This window comes from Pyxicephalus adspersus, chromosome 2 (assembly GCF_032062135.1).
Source record: "Pyxicephalus adspersus chromosome 2, UCB_Pads_2.0, whole genome shotgun sequence".
Classification (NCBI taxonomy): domain Eukaryota; kingdom Metazoa; phylum Chordata; class Amphibia; order Anura; family Pyxicephalidae; genus Pyxicephalus; species Pyxicephalus adspersus.
This window is the reverse complement of record NC_092859.1, coordinates 33,235,079-33,254,322: the sequence shown is the minus strand read 5'-3', so window position 1 is coordinate 33,254,322 and position 19,244 is coordinate 33,235,079. Positions and strand designations below refer to the sequence as shown.

At 36.3% G+C, this 19,244-nt stretch overlaps 1 protein-coding gene across 8 annotated transcripts in view; it reads left to right on the top strand.

Moving 5' to 3' along the window:
- The first annotated feature begins 4,910 nt into the window (after positions 1 to 4,910).
- NTF3 (neurotrophin 3) overlaps positions 4,911 to 19,244 on the top strand; it is a 49,289-nt gene continuing 34,955 nt past the window's right edge. For 2 of the 8 annotated variants that reach the window (XM_072400337.1, XM_072400333.1), the window contains exon 1: positions 4,912 to 5,673. Coding sequence is in view for 2 of the 8 variants with exons in the window: in XM_072400331.1 (XP_072256432.1) it covers positions 6,875 to 6,895 (21 nt within the window). In the remaining 6 variants the exon portion in view is untranslated. The other 6 variants (XM_072400331.1, XM_072400338.1, XM_072400336.1 and 3 more) reach the window with 6 other exon arrangements.

Here is a 19,244-nt window from a genome sequence, read left to right as displayed (position 1 = left end):
TCCCGAATCTAAGTTTTACATATTCTTTTGCAGACTAATCACAAACTAGAATGTACTTCCCGAGGGCTGTCCTGTGTAGCTTTCTACGTCACCAATCACAATCAAATTTCCAAGTCATGTTAAATTACGGTTTGAGGCAGTGAGATTTCTTAGTATTGTTTTTTTCTTTGTTGGTGTATTTGTGTGTTTGTGGGACAACAAGGAGCCTGCAGGCTTTACCAGCACACATATTTTAACATTTTAAGACACAGTGGGTAGTCATGCATTATCATGATCACTGGTTATCATGCATGAAAAAAATAAATAACTATAAAAATAGGCAAACATATAAAAAACACCCCTCTCTTTACCCCTCTTGTTTCAATAAAGGATTTTTAGCAATGGACTTCTTTATTAATGCTCTATAGCAAACACTGTTTACTAATGGAATCAATTCTTTGGAGAAACATGGTGCCTGCTCTTTCTGACCTGGTATTCTTCACATCCTAGATGCCTGGCTGCCATACTGACTTTCTGGTTTTAATATCTCGAGTTACTAACCTAAAATACCCTAAAACACATATGAAGACTTTAACATGTGTTCTGATTTTCCTAAAGCATTGAGTTGTAAGCTTTACAGCAAGTCAACTAGCATTTCTTAAAAGGTTATCTTCCACATTTTGTTTAGAAAAGATTTACAAGCAATTTATACTACTGCTGGGCACTGGTACTTAGGAGCTAGGAGACAACATAAGGTCAAGCAACTCTCAGACCTCAGGGGATCTCTCAACGGTGACCTCCAGCCTAAGGGTCATCCTCAAGCAAAGGCCATACAATCGGTAAATATATATACGTTTCCTAATTAAGTTTGTGTAACAATAATAATATTTATACAACAATATATTTACATACCAATAATTTAAGAATACATTTTCAGCGGGGTAGCGCTCCGTCGCTCTCCCCCTTCCCTCTTCATAGAGCAGATCGGTGCTGTATGTACAGCACCGTTCATGCATCGTGCAGTGCTAGTCGTTGGAAAGGATCGTGAAAGATCCTTTCCAACTACTATTACTGCATGTGTGGGTGCGGCTTTAGTTCTAGAAATAACTTTTTAAACCTCTAAAATGACTTACAAGTTGATTAGATTTCTGTTAAAGATTTTGAGTAGTTGGCAGCCTCCATGGATATTTTTATTATTGGCTTTTTAATGCAATAAAAATTATCATGATGAATACATTGTTTTAGAGGCCAAATGCTCTAAGCAGACGTCTGGGAATGCAGAAATAATTTTCCTCTCACATGTCACACTTTGTTCCTGGAGTCCCTTTGTTTTTTTTACTCATAGAGAAAACACACAAATATAACTGTCCTTAAAGACAGCAACCTATTTTAAAGCAAATGTAAAGTTTTATTGATTTTCTGGATATATATGTGAAAGAGATCAGCTTGATTTACATGATCTTAATTTTTTTTTGCAGTTTATAACTACACAGCAGTAGCATACAATGATTGTCCCGTTTCGTTCACATACAGTAAACAAATTAACTATCCCACACAAAACAAACCACATCCTCATGTTGTGGTAATCTAAGCTACCTCTAAGGGATTATCTACAAATCTATGTATCTAATGCAATATTAATTCTTAAATAGCTAGTGTAAAAATGAATGATTGAAGTGAAGCAGAGGGCAAATAAAGCAGACACAATGGGCCTGATTTATTAAAGCTCTCCAAGACTGGAAACTAGCAAAACTAAACTAGCATGGGTGAACCTGGGTGATCCAGCAAACCCTCAAATGAACTTGTCCAAGATTGAAAACATTTGCCAAACAAAAAAAAATGGTAGTAAGAAATCCATTCTAGGTTTGCTGGATCAACCAGGTTTTCCCACAATAGTCTATCCTCTCAAGTCTTGGAGAGCTTTACCCTCCCCAGCGGTCTAATTTCGTCTAAATTTCCATGCAAAAAGCGGTACAATTTTTTGCATGGAAATTTAATTTTCATTGTAGGCTGTAATTCTTAAGCATAACTCACTGATATTAAATAAATTAAATAATAAACTTTAAATAACAAAACACAAAAATCTTTAAAAAAAAATAAAAAAAATATTAAAAAATGTAATGTAACTGTAAAGTAGCATATATAATTATTTATATATTATATGAATATTTCTTTGTATTGAACTCAATACAGCTATTTTGTATTGAATCCAAAACAAAATTATTTGAATTTCCCGCTGATTCTCCTGTCCGCACCGACGCATGTACCAACGTCACCGGAAATTCCCGTAGATCTCGTCTCTGCACTTTGCAGCTGGAGATTGGAGGAGCAGGACGTGTTCCCAGGACCTGCGGGGACCAGCAGGAGGCCGGGGGACAGCGACGGAGCAAGGTAAGTGTGTATTTTTTTAGTTAAAAGCTACCCCGAGTATGACTCGGGATTAACGCTTTTTGCAGGTAAAATCCACCCAGAAAATGTTTGAAAATGTTAAATGCAGCATGTAGACCTGTATCTGGGAGGTCAGTCCCTATGACTGTATCCAACAAAACAAAGATACACCATGTATTTGAATTACTGTAAATCTTTTACATGGGTTCATAATATGTTTTTCTTTGTAGGTGGGAAAAGTATTAAAATAATGTTTCCCTCGCATTGAAAAGTATGTTGTGTACATAAGTGCAGCCATTGTATCAAAAACGTCCTTGTGCCATGAGTGAAGCAAGGTATCCAGCTGTGTTGGGTTGCTGGTCATTATGCAGTGTGGTCCCCCAGTTCCCTAAAGTTTTACTAGTAGGTTTTTTATTATAATATTATTATACAGGTTTAGATGTTTTATCAAATATAAATTAGATATTGAAGTAATTAGTATAATTTTTTAATGCTTTGCATTCTCCTTACCACATATGACTTTAAACACATGGTAAGCAGGAGAACTGCCTTAACTTATTAGAGGAAATGTACTTTGATCATCAAATTGATTTAAGATAAAATCAAGATAATTATATCTAATTTAATGCTTGATTTAGCTACCATAAGCATTCCATTGAGAGCAATGTAGCATTAAATAAACCTTCAAGAACCCAATGAAAAGCCCTTTCAGATGTTGAAAAATCTTCTGTTACTTAGCATTGGACCAGACTTCATCATGGATGGTTTTGAAGAATGCAAAACACAATCATTATCACAATCTGTAAAACAATGTTACAGAAAACACTTTTCAGGAAAGCTTTAACCATTCTGAATAATTATTTACGGTTGCAGGTCATGATGTTTATTATTTAAAGTTAGGTAAAATTGTGGTGTACTAAGCTTCTTCTTCTTCTGATCATGTCATCAGGAACCCAGACAGCCAGGTGGAGACTTATGCATTCACCATAAAAAAACACTTAAGTTGGAGAAATGGCCTGCACCTGTAAATGCTTAAAAGAAAAGTGGCATGTTTGACTAAGCACCTAACACCTGTACTAAAACTGAGACAATGGCCTGGAACATACAGGTGCTCTTTTATTTTTTTATTTTTTATCCGGGGGCAGGGGTTATCCCAGCCCAGCCAATCAAGATGGCCAAAGTTCCTACCTAGGAAGAAGGTGTCCTTCAACAGTATGGGGACAGGAGAGTATAGCAGGGTTCTTACTAATACTTTATAGAGACCTTGTCACTAAATGTAAAGGGATTAATACCTAGTCCTTCAATCACAAGTTCTGTTAATAATGGCTGCATTCAAGATCACATTAGCTACAATATCATATGCACAGATCCTACATAGAGTGTAAGCTACCTGGTCCCACTCTGCATATGGTTCCTTCCACCAGTCCCTACATTTTTGCAGGAAAGACAAGTGGCACAAAGGCTGCCGATTGGAACCACATCATTTAGAGGGGCAACAGGCATCTTGCCACCAAAAGTGTGACACATGCTGAAGATTTTTTTAAATTTAAACTTACTGACAGGCTCTTTTTGAATTCATTTGAACATGTGCATGAGCTCTTACTTCATTTTCACTTCATTTCCAGTTTTTATTCATTGAAGGAAAACAAACACATTTTGCTTTCTGCAGGACTTTTTCTATAGTATTTCCTTTCTAACTTTTTTATTTGCAGCCACAGAGTGGCACTGTTGCTAAAGCCAAAGTCTTAACACGAATATACTGAATGCTGGTAGTTTTTCTTTCAATTCCAGTTAATTAAACTGCGCAAACCCAAACACATAACATACAACCAATTTCTGCATTGTTTAACAAATATGTGAATTGAGGCACAGAAGTTTTTTTTCAGCATTTCCTTTCCAGGAAAAAATTAAACATAGTTATATTTGATTATTTCAGTCCACGCACTATGTGTTCTACGTTTATTGACACTGTTAGCCCTGGGTGCCTAAAAATATAACAAAGTTAATTCCCAAGGAAAGGCCAAGCTCAATCGGATCTGGATTATAACACGTCTTAGCTGCCTCTCCCCAGCCTATCAATCTTGTAGTTAATCACATGCAAAATGATGTTATACTTTATCTGCAAAAATTATTTATTTATTTATTTATTTATTTTTTTTAAATCTTGTTCACTTTTTTAGTTACTATTCTACTGCAACAGATTTTAAATGAAAATCTATGTTCCTTAAAACCAAATAATAAAATCCAGAATCATTTCTAAAGAGATAACATATGCTTTTTATATGATCAAAGATAAATAACTCTGAAAATAAATTAAAAAATGCAAAACATGTTTTGTGTTGAAATGGGTCCTCTGTTCTGCTTTAGACATTTTCTTGCCTTTTTTTTCTCCACACATATTTGGCAAGATAAAGCTGTCAGATCTCAAATTACAAGGCGTGTTGTTTGCATGCAAATGTGTACAGTACACACGTACTTGTTCCCCTTGCTCAGACACACGGACACACTTATGCTCATGAATGATCCCCCCACCCTCCATCTCTTAACAATCCTAATGCAATAGCATGCCTCTTCTGGTCCCTTTTTCTCTCTGGAGAAAGCTGAAATAGCTTTGAGCTGTGTATACTGCTTTTCTTAGCCAGAATTTTAAAACGCTTGGTGATATGAAAGAGGCTCATAGCTCTGTCTTATCTCTGCCTGCTTTAACCCTTCTGATTGCCACCAACGCTTGGTGACTTGTGATCTTTTTACTTGGCTGTAGTCATTTCTCACTACAAACTCAGCATTGGATGGCTTAGTCTGTCACTCACAACCCAGGGAGTGGTGTATTCCAGTGGGAAAACATAATCTGAGACTTGCCAGGCACCTCTCTCACAGCAGCAAGTTTGACTTGGCTTGTTTAAACTCCCTGATCGGTTGTTAGGACTCATGTTGAGGAGTCAATCTCACTACGCTGGAAAATCTTTGCCCTGTTCGCAATTTGTTCTTTCAACTTTTGAGGACTCAGAAAAATGCTCAGACCATTGACTTTGCTAGCTACTGAGAAGTCGCTTTCTGAACGAATTTACGCCAAGGAGCTTGTGTTCGATACCTCTTCTCTATCTGACTGCGAGCCTCCATTGGTGATAATTGGTCTACCAGCGAGGGATGATCAGACAAGGGCAATTTGTATAGAGAAGATTTTTTTCAAGCTGTTTTGTTTTCTTCATCTGATTGGGAGAGCTCTTCTGATTCAAAGTGAAACTTACCCTACTACAAAACCTAGACCCAGAAGAGGGTTTAGGATTTCCTGAAAAGAGGAAACAGGTAGGGTCAAAATGGCAAAAGATATTTGAAGATGCAAATAAAAAAATAAGGGGGAAACTGGAGATGGAGATACAGAGGAACAAAAGGAGTTTGGGGAAAGTGGAATAGAAGGAACTGATCCTAATTTCATTGTAACCTAATTCTTTCGGTCTCTAAAAGGTATTTGAAGGTCCACTTAACAAATGCAAGAATATACATGTCATCAATGCTATTCAACTGATACTAACACATGTATATTTTGACACGCATGGTAGTTTCTTTAGAGTACTCTGATGCTTTTCGAGATAAGGGCTTTTTGTTGGTGGAATCTAAGTAACCTGTGTAAAATTTTGTGCATGCCTCATTGAGGAAAAGGTGGCATAAAATACTGGTTGCAATTTTGTCATAATTTACAATTACACATTTTTTTGCCACACACCCATAAGGAGATTTCCTGTATAAAATCATGAATGTTTTCTTTTATGTCTTTTAGCTTTTTTATTGGGAAAAATGTGTTGATAACTCTTGCTTCTTTTTTATTTTTCAAATATTAAATATTATAATAAAACATATTGAGCGATTTAGAATTGGAGCAGGTTAAGAGAGTAGGTCTGTATACCTATTTTGTCTCTCTCCCTCAATTATAAAGTACAAAACCAAAATCCTACCTGGGTTACCCCAATATTTATTCTCACAAAACAGGTCTGGAACATTTTTTTTTCCCGATCTATAATCCCAATTAAATGATTCTAAACTTAAAATGTATGAAAACAGACCATATTAGCTGGTACAACAAGAAATTAATATTTACCTTAGATTATTCAAAATTGTTCAGAAAAAAAAATCACCTTTGCAAAATTTAAATTTCAAATTATTTTTTTTTTTTGTCCTTGAGACAAGCAACACCTTTTTATTAAAATATTAAATCTTACCAGGTGTTAATGATGTAAAACCATGTGAATATGTGATATAGTATCACACAAGCAGTCAGCAGGGAAAGGGTTACTTTGCAGAGCACCAAGCCATCTGGCTGGGCTGGTTTGGTATAATCGAGCAGATTATGTTCACAAGACTCAGAGTTTTAAGACTCCTCACCCATAGAGCAACTCAGAAATCTTCCTACAAAGCTAGGAAAACCCAACTTTTTTTTTTCTTAACTCTGAATGAATAGACTTCCAGAAATCTACAACTTAATGTTTCTTCACAGACTGACGCAGATGCCATGGTTAATCCAACCGCCACGGTAAGACAAAATACCTATGATCTGGAAGGCAATGTGTAGGCTAGAGAAAAGGCAAGAACTGGGAGGTCTTAGGAACTTTATAACCTTCAATTAATATATTGTATTCATAGTTTAAATTCGAATTTTGAAAAGTTAAAATAATAATTAAAAATTTAAAATGTAGATGGTCCAAAATGTTTGTTATATTGTTGCAATGGATGTCAATGCTAAGACTAGGAGAACAAATTCTTATGTTAAATAGAAGTTGGTAAGAAAAATATATTTAAAAGAGAAAAAAAAAACTATTTTTTTTTCAATCACATGAGGAATGTAGAACTAGTACACCCCAGAGGCAAATTTTAGCCCTAAAGCAGTTAAAATGTTGTTTCTTTCCCTGTTTTTCTTCTCAGGTAATACACTTAAGCTTCCAGCTTAGCTAAATATTTGCCACCATTGTTTGTATATTTTTTTTCAAACACACAGTTCCACATGTGCTGGATACTGTAAGTGTTCCTGTGGAGTGCAGTGTTAGGGTTATTTACTATTGCAATAATCTCCAGGGCATACTAATTCTGAACATACCATTTCCACAGGCATAAACTGTTACTTAATAGAGTGTAGTATCCAAAAATAACGTCCTGTTTCTTGGGGACATGTCAGGCTGTTTTATTGCAGGATTTTTTTTTTCAATTTTTTTTTTTTTTTTAAAAGAAAGCTTTTCACCTAAATATTATTACAGAAAAATTTACATTTTTTTTCTGCTAATAGTAAAAGAGTCAATTTTTTTAAGATGTATTCACTGCTGTATTGGTTTGTTAAACTGGTAGTTAAGGTTTGCCATTCGGGCAGCAGTTAAAGTGGCATACAAATAAAGTGTATTATAGTTTGGTTGCTCAAGGGCCAAGCCACTGTTAGATGTTCCATGTCTAGAAGCAGTTTATGCTGAATGGTTGTGTAACCAATGTCACTAGTGTTTAGTGATAAATGTAACAATTGTGACTGCAAGATAACATGGTAAGTTTATAACGAAAATACTGGAAGTGTGAAATCTTTGGCATGCACAATCATAAATTTGAGTGATGGTACAGTTGTTTCTACATGCACGGGCATAATAGATGGTTATTATGACTAAGTGCTAAAAGGAAGCTAGGAGTGTAATAACGATGAATGATTTCAACTAATTACCTTGCTGGCTTGAAAAACCATTAAATGAAATGTAAGTGTTTTTGCAATCGGTAACTTGAACGTCAGGGTTCCATATGATGACTTGGCCTGTTGCTTTTTTTTCTATTCCTATTTTCCTAGTGAAATAACTTAAGGCTGTGGACATACACTGTGCTGGAATCCCATTTAGTAATTCTCCGCTAATAGGATTGTACTGGATAGTTCAGTGTAGTCACTAGCACTTTGCAGTGTGTGGAAATCATGTCATGTGTTTATTTTTAGAGTAGTAAAATTTGGAATTGAATTTTGGTTTGAAGTGACATTTCCAATTTTTTTACGTGGTATGTTGTAAGAATGTGATTTTTCTTTTCTTAAAACAAGAAATTTTGGTTAACTTTAAATAAAGTTATGTGTGAAATTGATTGTCCCCCACACTTGTAAGACTTTAATCACCTAATCAAGGGGTAGAAATGTTGTCTGGTGGCAGATGACAGTAGTAGCAGGGGAGTGGCCATGTATTTGGCATAAAAACTCTTTCCAGGGTTAACTTTATCGGATTCCCCTTTAAAAAGCAACCAGTCCCCTTTACAACATGGTGGGGTTGATTTATTAAGGGAGTTGAGGCTGATCACTTAGCAAAGGTAATTATCATCTTGCAAAGGATTTTTTACTTAGCTTAGGTAAAAATAACAAAAGAAGTAACAAAGAATATCCAATCATGTGTAAAGAAATAAAAAAAAAGCAGCAGAGCTTTTACCACATTCACTAAGTTATGTAAAATATCCCTTGCTAAGGCAAAATTCATTTTGCTAAATTAATAATCCTATATTCCTTTGGTAAATCAATCTCTAATACCAACTGGTAAAGGTTGATACTGGCAATTTTGTGAACAGGTGTTCTGTTGTTGCATTGGGGCTGATTTACTGAGTTGATTTTTGCTGTTCACTCTGCAAGAGAAAATTAACTTAAGGAATGTGGGTAATGTGGTGAAAATTTCACTAAAATTTAAACCAAATTTTAACCAGAAAGATATTGAGAGATGCTGGGTGATTTCCTCTTTGTTGTGGGTTCAAAACCTGCAACAAGGTACAAGTAGGCAGTTGTGACTTTGTCCCTTCATGTAATGGTTTATACTCCTCTACTGTCTAATCTTGAGGGCATTAGTATATCTTTGATGTGTCATTTTTGATATAAAGATTTGCTTGCCATTTTAGATAAGATAAGTTTAGAACTTATAAAGATGGAATATAAGAAAATCTGAAAAAACAGACTCCCACTGTCTTCACAGAGTGTGTTTATTTGATGTATACCAGTTTGCATATCCAGGGTAATGAAAGCATTGTTGTTGCCAGTCAGCTTCCTTTTTGACCAAATGTCTCTACTTTGGCCCATTCACACACAAGTTAGCTATTGTTTTAAATGATGGTAATTTACATCTATGCAATACATTGGCGTGCATGGTCCTCTTCTAGATTTAGTTTTTATGGGGCCCACTAAAAACACATGTAAAAATGTGCAAGAAAAGGTGTAAGTCCAACCTTTAAAAGCCATGACTGATGTTGGAAGGCAAGAGGTTTCTATTGTGATATAGGATGGCTTAACAAGGCACAAGGACATACTTCGAATTTTGATTAACCTTGGTTTAAAGTCAACATTTAGTCTTCTTTTCATTGCTAGTAGTTGGAACATGTATCTTGTTTGCCCAAAGATTAGCCTTTATAAAGCCTTACATTTGTCTTACATAACATGTTGATGGTTTCTAGATTAATCTGTGGCAAAACAAGGCTGTACAGAATCAAAAGTTTCATACAAAATACCAATTGGTTTTTAGTAAAAGTCATCTTAACACTTTAGGACATAAAAATGGGATACTGGCTTTAGCTCTGCCCATATATAAGGGCTGCCTGCTAATGACAATCTGTTTAATCAGCTATTGTTTGATCATGTATTATCATTTACTGTAGGCAGGGTCTTTGTATCTATACTTGTATGTCATGGCTGGGTACTGTCCACTTGGCTTTTTTTGACATTAATTCATCCTTATGTTGTTGTACATACATGGGCTGTCATATTATCTTCCAGTTAGCTGGAACCTTCATTTTATTTTGTAATTCCTGCATACCATACTTTAAACCTCTATCTTACCTTAAGGCTCTTTAATAGAAACCTGAATTGAGGGAAATATGAAGTTAACACTTTGCCTGAAAATGCTAGCCTTTTGATAGTAATAGTCATAACTTCAGCTTTGTTAGCCAATAAGTTGGTAAAGTCACAAGTTACCTGCATGGTTACTGATCACTGAACTAGAGCGGAAACATAAACAAACTAGGCAGGAACCTAGGGCCAGAGGATGTCAGGGGAAGAAGGCAGACACAACATTAATGTTCCTGCAGTTACCAAAGGGGGATAGCACAACTAGTCGAAGCTGTGCACCTGTCTTTCATTTCATAAGGTAATATACAAATGAAGGCAGTAGGTGTGTGATGGGCTGGGCCATTTTAATATAGATAATGCACTTGGGACAGTTTCTTTGTGTCTACTTCTTTTTAATGTTCAATTAAGGAAATAGAGGCAAAGCTACCTAGGACCTTATTTCTGCCCTATTTACTCACTGGACAGCAAGGCACCCGAGTGGTAAGCCCGGGTGTGGCTTAGGGTAAAAAAAAACAGCTGAAAGCGGTAACCCCGATCCACACTCGGAGCCGCGTCCTCTTCGTCGATCTTTTCCCCTGGCGAGTGCGCTGACGTTTTCCAGGAGTTCCCGGTGACGTTTGTGTGTGCAGCTGTCGCTATTTTGTATTGCATTCAATATAAAATAACTGTATTGAATGCAATACACTGGATTTATACGTCTAAAAATGGTACATTGTCTTTCATGAAAATGTATTTTACAGTATAAAATAGTATGAGTATAATAAAATTTATGTAATATTACATTGTTGTCATGATTTTGTGTTTCAAACTTTATTATACTCATACTATTATATTATACTGTAAAACGAATTTTCATGAAAGACAATGTACTGCTTTTAGATATATAAATCCAGACAGAAATGAACCGCCCAGGAGGTTGAACTCTCCAAAGCAGTTCCTGCTTACTTCACTTTGTGGCCCACCCCAAAGCAAGGTGTTTGTAAGACTATCCAGTGGCAAACCTGCTATGCACACACCAGTCAAATGCTCACCTTCTTGCATGTGTCACTCACTTGTCATGTGGAGCAGTGGTCACCAACCTGACAGCATGGCCCAGTAATAAAATAAATTATAGTAATATAATAAATAAATAAAATTTTGCCATGGCACAGAGTTTTTTTGGGGGAACGAATGTTGCAACAATTACACTGCCATTTTCAGCAGCTCTGCCTCCTGTTAGCACACTAGCTGGGAGTAGCAGAACAGTGTAAGAGAGCTGGTGTGCTGACAGGTGGCAGAGCTACTGAGAATGGCAGAGCAGTGTAAGCCTTACATATATCACTCTGCCATTCTCAGCAAATCTGCCTCTTGTCATCACACTGTCACTAGCTGTAGAGCAGTGTAAGGAGGGCCACTGGTGCTTCCACTACCTGCGGCACCAGTTCGCGGCCCGGGGGTTGGGGACCTCTGGAGTAAGGCTTTGCTGTCTTGCTGACAACTTGCCTTTTGCAGAGATTTTATCAGCCCATGTCTTTATGATCTACCTGCAGCCAAACTGTCATATGCAATTAGGTGAGTGTTTTCACTGAACATTTTGGCAAGCCTGCAGCTAGTGAGTTGTCACCAGCATCAGAGCCCTGTGACATGGTTCCATATAAAACTCTGAAATGTTCCAATATTAGGCTACCAATAACCTTGGTTAACGCTACACCTTACAACATGCGTTCTATAAAAAGTCTTATAATGGTCCTGGAATGACTTGTATGTTATCAAGTTTTATTGTATTTGCAATACAGTTGTAGCCTCTATCAGTAGTACCTATGCTTGTTCCTCTGGGGATTACAATTTTGAGGTAGGAAGTCAAATTAACAGATGTGCTGTTAGGAATTCCAAAAAGTTGAAATTAATTTATGACTCTATTGTCTACAAGAGAATGCCCTAAGGGGTGGAAGTAAAACTATCCCTACATTTATGTTGTAAAGGTTGGAGTAAATCCAAAAGAAAGGCTCTTGTTTGTTAGCGGTACCCAAGACTTAGCTATTAAGTGCACTTCTGTGTGCAATGTGTGAATTTGGACCATCTACTTCACAGTTTTACAATACTTGTTATGATGATCACAATTGCTTGTTGCTATAGTGATATTGCTTGCTGTACCCTGTACCCTTTAATAGGCACCGACATAGTTGTTAAAAGCATTCTATTTTACTATTCTGTGGAGTTAGTCATAATGTTTGCCTTAGTCTTTAAATATTCTTTTTCACCACTGGGAGTGGTAGAAGGAAATACTTTTAAGTATTTCATGTGGAATGCATTTATTTTTTTGTGCCTTTCACAGACAATGATTTTGCTACAATGCCCTATCACTGATCACTACCTAAAATGATTAGTAATTGCATTTGCATTTGAAAGGTTAATTGGGTCCTCACATGGGAGTTCAGAGCTGCATCTGCGTAAATTGGCTAAAACTGGACAAAAAAACATAGCAATGTGGTGCCAAAGACAAAGTCTGAATATAATGTTCAGAGAAATAAACTGTTTTGTTGATTTTTCTGTTTAGCAATCTTGTGATTTGCATATACCTGTCCTGTTAGATAGCCAGAATAGTGACATACCTACCCAGAAGTTTTGCAAGTTTGAAGTTTTTAAGACATTCAACTATCACTGGAATTTCAAATAGACTAAAAACAACTTAGAAACACTTCTCTGATTTTTTCCCATGCCTGCCAATTGCATACATTATCCACCCAATGTTCTATCAAACTGATTAAGTTGAAAGTGTTGCATAGGGCAAATGAAAATCTACTTGCCTTACAAATCTGGCATTCCTACTGCTTGCATAATTCATTACATCCAGTGAAAGTTAAATATCATCTAAAACATTTTTTTTATCATGAATATGAGTAGAAATTTCTCAAACCCCCATGTCAAGAATTTTTTTTCTGGGTAGATTTTTTCAATTTTTCCCATTGGGTAGATTTCTATTTGCTTCCCAGAGACAAAACAAGAAGTGAGACATAATTTCCCCTTGGCTACGGTTCCAATGATCACCTAAATTTGGAGTGTTCTATCATTCCAATTATTGTAGGCTCAATAATTTATCCATAAAGTACCACTATTCTGCCTCTAATTTAACAAAGGGAAAGAATCAATGGGCTGTCAATCACAGCCTGTACATTCAAGACAACTTTGTTTGAAGAAACGATAAAAATTGGAGCTTACCAACTGAATCTTACCAAAACAATATGAATATCAGAAACAACTGTGTTGTGCCTGCTTAGAATGTGCATTTTGGAGAAAGAAGGATTTAATTTTAAAAAGCTGTGAATGTGCATTTGAATTTTTTTTTAAATCGCATGGGAAAGGGAAAGGTTTTAGTTTTATATAAATTAATAATTATATAGTAGATCAATAAATGAAAGACAATGCTTGGTCAGAACCAGAACTCAACTGCAGCATTACATTTATGGCAGCCCGATGCTCCATATCCCCACCAGGACAAGATTAAAAACCCTTGGCTCAGGGGAAAAACCTAACCAACTAATTTTATTGGTAGGGATTTTTTGTTGTGGGTCAGTGAAAGCATACCATGGTGCTCATTGTTTGATGGCTATGTTGAAAAGTGGGTGTTCCTAAAGGACATGGTTTAATGTAAAGAATCTCTTTTACATTTACCAGCACCAGATTTCATTGTGGCTCTTAGCAGTTCGAAGGAAGTTGGTGCTGGAAGAATTTCCTCTGTCAGATGCTATGATGCTATAACCAACTGTAAATCCCACACTGATTGTTGTCTGAATTGTAAATTGACTCCATTCAGGGTCACCAGTCAAACTTATCTTTTAGAATTGATGCAGGGGCTAAATATTTACCTATACCTTAACCCTTGTCCTACAATGACCATAACTGAAGGTATTACAATAGGTTGTTTTATGAAAACTCTCACTAAAACTGGGCTTTGACAAAATTTAAGATTGAGACTAAACTTAATGCAGCTAATGAGGTCTTACATTGGTTTCCATTAGTGCTGGGGAAAGGTGTAAAGCAAAGGCTTCATAATGGGATTTTAGGGCAGCAATTTCATTGTACTCTATAAAGCACACTACATCTTCATACAGTCCAGTACTTGCAACAATCCCACAGACATTTAATTCTTTAATAAGTACTGCAAACATGGTGACTGAATTCCACTTAGATGTTCTGGCCATAGGAGACAGAAAAGGTAAAAGAGCAATGCCTGGCATATATTTTATTGCAATGTACTTGTCTACACTGTTTATATACTTTGTTAAAGAACAGCTTGCTATTTTTGCCAAGTCTAAAAGCACATAAAGCATACTTTTTCATCCATTTTGTAAGCCGACTAAGAGAAGTTTAAACAAATCCTTGTTATAGTTTACAATTCACAATTCACTTGAGTTCAATTGAAATTGACCACAGTGAAATCAAACGTTAAACCTCAAGTGTCTGCGGTAACCCTTTACCATAATATCTGCACTATTCAAATCAACCTTCCCTATTCAACCCTTCAAACACATTAAAAGTCAGGAAACATGAGCTGAAAAAATGCTATAAAACACGAGAGCCAGTTAAAAAAATGTAAGCACTTTTAAAGGGGCTTTCTGTCCCTGATGCTATATGGCTGCTACATAAAGCTTGCAAATATCTGAGGCTGGAATTATTTTTACCATTAGGCCCAGGACCATACATAAAGTGTATGTTTTTTACCAGAGAAGAGAATGTGTAAAAGCTCTTTTAGTTTATTTGCTTTTTTGTATAAAGATTTGTCACTAGAGCAGGCGTCCTCACTGGTTGACAATTAACACGTGGATTTTCTTTCATTTTCATACACGATGGCCCCACATACACATTAGCATAATGGCACATGTAGGCCAGTGCCAAGAGAGCAGACTAATTGGAGGGGAAGAGCATGGCAACACAAAGTTTAAAAATTTCGGAACTGTGATACTTTTGTCTCATATCTCTCTTCGAACCACCTATGGACAGTTGTATAAACTAAATCAATATACTATACTGTATAACAGTGCTCAACTTTCCAGATATAAAAATATGGGGAAGCCTCAAGTGTAAATTGTAAAATCTTTAAAGGGTTATTGCACTGGACCAGCTTTAAAGGGAAAAAAAAATAAAAATTATACTGCTTCTGTACAATGTGCACCTACGCCAAGACAATAGAAGATAAATTATTTATATATTCTTAATATTCATCAAAAGAACTTCAAAATAAGCCATCCCTAACCTACTGTGAAGTAATTACATCTCAAGTATCCTCAAAGATTACAGCAAAGATTTAACAGCATGGGGGGGGGGGGGGGAAAGTATCCACTCTGCCAAAGATTTGGTGATCCGATGCAACAAAACTAAACATACTTTATCTATTTACTTTGAGTACAAACAAGCAGCGTTAATATTACGCCCCCATAATAATATATGTGGGAACATGCAAGTGGCAGCCGATTAGTTTAGGCTTCCAGGATACCATGTTGTCCATTAAAAAGGTGATCTTTTAAGCTTGGTCTCCAAGGAACATATTTGTAAAGAAGCAAAAGTGACATTCACTAAAAATCTCCTGGAGGAAAATCAATTACTGCACTCACACTGAGTTCCAGAAAGTGAATGTTCCCTGAAGTAGGAGGGTGGCACTCTGCTGGACGGTAATTGTTTTAGTTTTACTATAAGCTGTTTTTATATTAAACAAAGAATATAATGGCAGCTGACCTAACCTCTTCAATAAGAACATATATGCTCTCTGACCGTGGTGCTGATCAGCAATACCCATTAGTGGTCAGTGTAAACCGTGTGACACATTTCTGAAGGAAGAGAAGATTAGTGGATTATGCTGTAAAGCAATGGAATCCAGAATGCAAGCTATAATTTTTAATTAACAATATATAGTAGCAAGTGAAGCAATTAATAACATCTGCTTGAATTGGGTTTTCTGAGTTTTATGAATATACCAGACTCCCAAAGTCACTGTCAGTTACTGCCATTAGAACAAATCAGCTTGGGTTTGGATCACTCCAGCTATGCTAATGAGCTCTGAGAAGTTGTTAAAAGCTTGCAGATGTGTATCACATATTGCAGCTGTATTAATAGGAGCAAGATTGTTTACAAAGACATGCAAATGTGCTCTTTTTCTTACATCAGACTAGGAGGAGAGAAGGTAATCTCACAGGGGGAAGGTTTAGCTTAAATGTATACAGAACAGAAGAAAGATACTTTAGGCTTCTTGGGACAGTATGGTGACCTAAGTATAGCCAGGAAAAAATATTTTTGTTTTATAGGGCAGAATAATGGCCAAAGTTCAGCCAAGCAGAAAAATAATTTTGGCATTTTGGAGCAGCAAAGATCTGGGGTATGATGGTGACAAGGGGTATGATGGTGACAAGGGAGTTAGTACTTGTCATGTAATTCTGGGGTCACAGGTTTACAAGAGGACTGCAGACAATAGGCTGAAATACTTATATGAGAGCTGTTTAACCTGTCAAATTTATTTCTGTTCATGCAGTTCTGAGATTTAAGTTAAATTCCGGTCATTACAGCAGTAGCATTAAAGCTATATCTATTCATTTTTTTAAATACAAAAGTTTTTTTTTGAAGTACTGGAGTCTAGCTTTAAAAATGAACAAGATTTTTGATGAAACAGCCTGCAACCTGGGAAATCTTGACATAAAGGGCCTGATTTATTAAACCTCTTCAAGACTGGAGAGGATACACAATGGGTGATCCATCAAACCTGGAATGGATTTCTTCAAAGTTATTTGCTATTTGGTAGCAAATGTTTTTAATACTGGACCAGATCCTCTCAAGGTTTGCTGGATCACCCAGCTTCCCTGATGAAAGTGTATTCTCTCCAGCCTTGGAGAGCTTTAATAAATCAAGCCCAAAGTGACAACATGTGCCAGAAGATAGTAGCTAAGTAACCACAAAAATTGATTTTTTTATAAACAATTTTTCCAGATGTCATTTCCTAGCCCAAAAGAGATGGAACACTTTTGAACTGGATATATATATATATACATACATATATATATATATATTTACACACACACACACACACACACACACACACATATAAAATATTTTTAAATTTAAGAGATAATTACACTTTAGACCTTGATGCTATTTTTAGATTATTACGTATTTATTTATGCTACATCCGGTACACCCGAAGTGTTACATATCAGCTAATATTGTTGAAGATAGTCAAATTTCATGAACAAGGTTTGCCATGCTTGTGTAGATTAAAAAGCTTTTTTATTTTATGTTGCACCCTTGTTGGTTACGCCCCCCCACTGACGCACAATAGCTCTAGGTGTGACCTGAAGAATAGGGCATTAGAAAAAGACTTTCAGTGCAGCACGAAATCTGTAACCGTCCTTTTGTTGTAATGTATTGGACCTGGAAAATCTTTAGCTTTCCAGGAAACATGAATGACATCATTAAATCTGTTCTACTGCATGCTTACCAAGCTATAGTAGAACTTCAGGCAAATATCATATTTTCTAGCAGAACATCAAGTAAATGTGTTACAAATTAAATATATTTGTTAGCTTTTTAATAAAAATGCTTCCATTGTAAATGCCTACATTGATCTTTGTATCATCCTCCCATAATCCCTTGCACAGCAGATGTCAGAATGAGAGTGGAAGAATCTGGATCGTAAGCCAATATTGTTCTTCCGTGCTGCAGATTAGTTTAGTTATTAGTTTAATATGGTTTCAGGTACCGTATTTTTCGGCCTATAAGACGCTCCGGCCTATAAGACGCACCCAATTTTAAAGGAGAAAAACCTAGAAAAAAAGATTCTGAACAAAATACTAAAAAATCACTCTGTGTCAATGTATCGCCTTCTAATCACTCTGTGTCAATGTATCCCCTTCTAATCACTCTGACACAGAGTGATCACTTTCCAGGAAACATGAATGACATCATTAAATCTGTTCTACTGCATGCTTACCAAGCTATAGTAGAACTTCAGGCAAATATCATATTTTCTAGCAAGTAAATGTGTTACAAATTAAATATATTTGTTAGCTTTTTAATAAAATGCTTCCATTGTAAATGCCTACATTTATCTTTGTATCATCCTCCCATAATCCCTTGCACAGCAGATGTCAGAATGAGAGTGGAAGAATCTGGATCGTAAGCCAATATTTTTCTTCCGTGCTGCAGATTAGTTTAGTTATTAGTTTAATATGTTTTCAGGTACTTCAAGCCTGAAGAAGGAGGTGTTTAGGCAACATGCAGAAAAAAGAAAGAGGACCAAGGAATGCCTGATTAAAGTGGAAAAAATATTGACATATAAAAAAATAAAATAAAAAATGACATATATAATTAAAGAGGAACTAAACCCAAAAGTGCAAAAAAAAAAAAAAAACACTCTTACCTTTAATCCTGTAGGGCTGTCTTTTCGATCCGGAGGTGTCTTGCATCAGGTCCCCTGTCGTCCCGGCATCCGTCCCAGAGCCGGCGCTCTGGCATCCGTCACCTTCGCCTCTTCATCCTATGTTACCTGACCCAGGCGCTAGATCGGGTGACAAAGGATTAAAAAAAAATATCTAGATCGGGTGACAAAGGATTAAAAAAAACAATCTCACTGTGCATGCGCCACAAAAAAGGCTTCTTCTGCGCATGCCCGAGATGCTCGGGCATGTGCAGAAGGACCACCCAGGAGCCTCCTGGGATGCCTGACGTAGGTATCCCGGGCGGCTTTGCGCTCCCAATCAATCTCTAGAATTAGGGGGCGGTACTGCACTCTTTTTTAAAAAAAAAAAAAAGGTGTTGCACTTTTTTGTATTTTGTTTTTGCTTTATCACAACCATTTTTGTGTCTCCGAGTCCCACCTCTTAAATAGTTTTGTTATATGGTAATCCTGCTATTTATGACTATATAACAAGGTGACAAGTAGTTTGAATGGACATAGTCTAGATGGAATTTTAATGAATGAAAAACAATATAAAACTACAAGCTCTAAATAAAATTAAAAAAAAGAAACTTAGGACATGTCCCTTTCCCTCCACAACTTTGTTGGCAATACCATGTCCACACAGCACTG